This window comes from Cryptomeria japonica, unplaced genomic scaffold (assembly GCF_030272615.1).
Source record: "Cryptomeria japonica unplaced genomic scaffold, Sugi_1.0 HiC_scaffold_94, whole genome shotgun sequence".
Lineage (NCBI taxonomy): Eukaryota > Viridiplantae > Streptophyta > Pinopsida > Cupressales > Cupressaceae > Cryptomeria > Cryptomeria japonica.
The window spans coordinates 445,310-450,435 of record NW_026728916.1 but is presented as its reverse complement, the minus strand read 5'-3'; the positions used below and the strand labels follow the sequence as shown (position 1 = coordinate 450,435).

Sequence of the window (5,126 nt, the reverse complement as noted above, 5' to 3'; positions counted from 1 at the left end):
AACCTAGTTTAAATTGAAATGGTAGGGAAGACATGGTTTGAAGGGCTATCTCATACTTTACATAGGGTAATGATTATAGAGGGATCATCAAAGTATTGTAAAAATAATGTTTATTGAGATTCTAAATATGCAACTATGAAGATGACATATGCCATCACATTATTGACCTTTGGAAATGCTCTATTAATTGATCTTGATATATAATCACAAAAATAAAAGTATTTCATATTGAGGAGAAAAAGTCCGTTTTAATAAACTAAATTTTTATTACTTCATGTGCAAATTGTGAGACTAAAATAAATAATTTTAAGAAATCAATCTATTTTTACATAAACATATTAGTATAATATAGATAAATTCTTGAGGATTGCTATGATGGTTGTCTATAGTAGAAAGATCACTATGTTAGATATGGGACATTTTTTGTTCATTTATATTTACATTAATTTTGGCTTTCCATCGTGTCATATGTAACCATGAACCATGATTTGTTAGGCATTTCTTGTAAAATTAATGAAGAACATTATTTTCATAATTAGATTAGTCTACAACTTTTCGATAATAGATAGGACAAAAAAATAAAAGTGATTAATAAAGCAATTGTCTATCTTACATAGATATAATCTTACATCATCTCTCCTTAAAAAAACATAAACATAGAACATCTTTTTTACTAACAATATTTATGTTATCATTTATAATATAATATGAATTATATTTTAAAAAGTAATTGAAACATGCCATATTTCTAAAATCCAAACTAAATTAGAAAAAAACTTTTTAATCTATAGTAAAATTTAAAATGGGAATTCAGAAATGTTTTACAAGGTCGAATTTTACGTGAAATGTTTGATCAACATGTTCACTTCGGCCAAAATTGAAATTACAAAAAAATAACAACTCTCTTGATTCCGCGCCTTTCCCATTGTCACGTTCGATACAACAACTAGAAAACTCCGCACGTTGTTTCTTGTTAAACAAGATGCCCTTTTTATTCTATAATCTCATCAATCTCGTCGTTATATCCTACGGTTGGACAGATGAAACACAGAATGCTGAAGTTACCTGCAGGCGCACAATTTATTAAACAATCCGATTAAGATATAGACTAATCCTTATAAATGACGACCCCCAGTAAACCTGCCTGTAGTAGTAATTAAGGGAAATTTGAAAGCGGGATTGAATAGGTGCCCAATGGCACACAAAAATGCGATCACATTAGTTGTGGCGAATCTAACAATATGTTGTTTTTTCAGTTTGCTCTGTTCAGAAGAAGCGCGTGGAGGCCCCCATTTGGAAAGGAATTCCGCCATTGCTAGGCTCAAAAGAATGGAAGCCTCGATTAAAGCTGTGCAATCAGGAAGGACCGAAACCCAACTGGGTGGCGCTGTTGCTCCTTTGATCCGCTTGCCCACAACACATGTAGTGAACATTGGCATCGGAACCCCACCAAGAAATTTCCGAGGAAAAGTGGACACGGGAAGCGATTTGATTTGGTTTCAGTGCGATCCCTTCAATGGCTCTAGGAGATATACTCTTCCTATGTTCTACCCAGAAGATTCCTCCACATACAGACCGGTTCCCTGCTCTTCTTCCCTCTGCTCTGCCCTTGGCAATTCAACTTGTGCGCTGGACTGTCAATATTCTCATATATACAGCGGAAGCTGGAGCACGCAGGGAGAACTGTCATTCGAGACGTTCACCATGGCGGATACATCCGGGGCTGCGCATTCCTTTGGCGGAATAGCGTTTGGGTGCAGCCATATCGTTCAGGGAGATGGCTTGGAGGAGGCCAATGGCGTAGTGGGGCTCGGCCGAGGACAATTATCGCTTATCTCACAGATTGGAGAATCCAAATTTTCCTACTGCTTATCTTTCGAATACAATGGATCCCCCTTTCATGACATTGACAGATTTTCGACGCCTCTCCTGTTGGGCAGCGCAGCCGAGTTGAACGGCATAGGAGTGCAGTCGACGATGGTGATAAACAACACAGTCCTGCCCAAGCTTAACAGCTACTATTATTTCTCCGTGGAAGGAATAACTCTGGGGAACGTGTCTCTCAATATTCCACGAGGAACGTTCGATATACAATCAAATGGAAGCGGGGGATTCATCATCGACTCTGGAACACACTACACAGTTTTGCCGCACGCTGCCTTCACTGCAGTGGCATCTGTTTTAGATTCTGTCCTAGGGCTACCCAGATCTAACGATTCTAAAGCTGGGTTAAGTGTATGCTATTCATCACCCTACTATGACTATATCCCTGATGTGAATATGACTTTCCATATGCTTGGTGCAGATTATATTGTCGAAGGTAAACATAATTTCGTTCAATATACAGAATCTGGTCCGACTAAAATTGGAAATTTACTATGTCTGGCAATGTTAGATATGGATGAGGCTTCGGTTGCAGGTGTACCGGCCGTCCTTGGAAGTTTTCAGCAACAAGATTACCATATTCTGTATGACAACGCTAAGCAGAGGCTCTCCTTTACTCCCACCCGCTGCAGATCTCTGTATATGTCCTCTTACCTACAGTCCAAAGCTCCAATCCCTATCTTAGGGTGCCATTTCTTGTTACCGCTGCTGCTGCTTTATTTTGTAGCTTTCTCATTAACAGTATAAAAGAGATTAAATTCATCAATAATTACAAAGTTTTCGACCTAACTTTTTCTTTTTAGAGTATCCTTCTCCCTCTCGTTTGCACAATAAAATAGGATTATTCTAAACTATCGTCCAACGTGATTCTCTAACCATTTCTTTTTATCTCTTTTCAATCTCTTTGATAAATTATGTATGTTGCTGGTCCGGGCTAATCTTCCTCTAGAAGCACTTTTCCTTGAGATTGAGATTAATTTAGAATTGCCTCAAATCGATAATTCTTGTACATAGTTTAAGTACTATACGGGTTTTTTTAAGCTGATAGGCTATTCCCTGGGGAGGAACTCCTCACCGGGAAATTGTCTCACGCCAGAACCGACCATCTTAAAACAATTTTCCGAGCATTGTGTGTTATGTGGTACATGTTTCCGTCGGTGATGAAATTTTGGTGTAGTGTCGGGAAAAGAAAGGTCATTCTCCATTGGCTACATTTGTCACTGTGCCTGCATCGTGTAACCCAGACACGCGGCCTGAAATAAACCGCCTCAAATGAGTTTAAATCTTGTAAACCGAAAGCCAAACGGAACCCCTCTACTTACAATACAAATGCAAGCTTTTTGAAGGTGACCAGATAGAGCAAACCAAAAATCTTGCAAGCACTTTGCAAAGAAAAACAACATAGTTGAGGTATGCTTTATAGTTACCTCAGTTTGCTTCGGGAAAAATATGCCCAACCAGTCATACAATAAATCAACACAGACGCTCAACATGCCCAAGGATGCCAAAGCCAACAACTTCTGCATTCCTCTCGTCTCGTCTTATTCGCTAAGATACGAAAGCTGCATGATCAATCTCTTAAGCTAGTAGCTGGAATATGTATATGTTTTATTCGCTAAGATATGAAAGCTGCATGATCAATCTCTTAAGAATAACATCGGAAAGAATTTTGGCTTTGGCTGCATGCTCACATCAATCCTTCCCACTGACTGGAAATTCAAGAAACTCTGCAAGAAGTGCATTTACTATCTCAACTATCAATGAATGACCTACAATAAATGTGAATAAGCAACATTAAATGTGCTTAGCACAGCCCTGGCATCCACTGTCTTCCAATGCTCTCATAATATGTGAGGAAGTTGCTGCCTGAAAGTTGTCTTTTTGATTACGAATATATTTTTTCATTTCTGTTACTATTCCCTAGGGAGGAACTCCCCATCATTCCCTCGGGAGGAACTCCCCATCGGGAAATTGTCTCATGTCAAAATCGGTCATCTCAAAACAATTTTCCGAACATTATTTGTGTTACGCGTGGTTCGATGAGCCCTTCCCACAGATGGCTTCCAAGTAGTGGTGAAATTTATTCTTATAGAAACAAATGACGGGGTGAAAGGAATTTTTAGGCAAAATTTAAAGTCTTTGTGGGCTCCAAAACCGAGATCTTCTGAAGATGAAAATACCCAAGATCAATTACAAATTACAGAGAATCCAAATTCTGTGTATTTATCTACAAATTTGGCAACACAGAATTTGGAATGTGTTTGTAGTTTGATTTAGGATTGGGTGGGTTTGATCCCGTAGGGATGAACGAATTAGATAGCTGTGTACAATTTGTATTTAATCTTAAGTGTTTCTTAAGATTTCATGGTGCTTTGTAGACAGTGTTTGTTAAATTTGAAGGTGTATAATTTACATTTAATATCAAGTATTTCTTAAGATTTCATGTGTGCTCTATGGATGGTGGTTGTTGAATTTGAAGGTGTAGAATTTGTATTTAATATTAATTATTTCTTAAGATTCCATGTGTGCTCTGTGGACGGTTGTTGTTGAATTTGAATGTTTTTTGTGAAAATTTAATCAAGTGTCGGATTTTACCTCTTTGATACTGTTTTTACATTTCAAGTTGCTTAGAATTTGTTGTGGATGAAATTTGCCTCAGTGTTGCACAGTGGCCGATCCTCTTTAATTTGTTTTAGTTTAACTTTGAGGAGATTTGGCTACAAATTTTGTATCTGCCAATTCTATTCAAATCTATTTTGTTAAAATTTTAGAGGAAATTTCTCTAGGGTTTCAACGAATTCCACAAATGTAATTCATTCCAAAACTTTCACCAAGAAACATATTTTCTTTCAACCTCTTTGAAATGCTTGTAGGAATTAACTGTTTTTATTACTTTTCAATATTAGAATAATATGTGAGAATTAATTTAGGGTTCATTAATTTTAAAAGTATGATAATCCAACAAATGTACTTATCAATATTATTAATATCTATGAATATTAACACAAAACAAAACAAAAACTATATATATATATATATATATATATATATATATATATATATATATATATATATATATATATATATATATATATATATATGACAATCTAACAAATTATCAAATCACATATTTAGACTAACTCGAGATGGTTTTCCTTTTATTTTATGATTGCATCCTTTATATTTTTCTTATTAGTTGTTTTAAAGTTTTTTTTAATAATAGTAATTAATGAAGAAAATCC

At 36.0% G+C, this 5,126-nt stretch overlaps 1 protein-coding gene across 1 annotated transcript; it reads left to right on the top strand.

Moving 5' to 3' along the window:
• Positions 1-1,194: 1,194 nt before the first annotated feature.
• Positions 1,195-2,631, top strand: LOC131864820 (aspartic proteinase nepenthesin-2-like). The gene has a single exon (XM_059215288.1). The coding sequence runs from the start codon at positions 1,195-1,197 to the stop codon at positions 2,629-2,631; it is 1,437 nt and encodes a 478-aa protein (XP_059071271.1).
• The last annotated feature ends 2,495 nt before the right edge of the window (positions 2,632-5,126 follow it).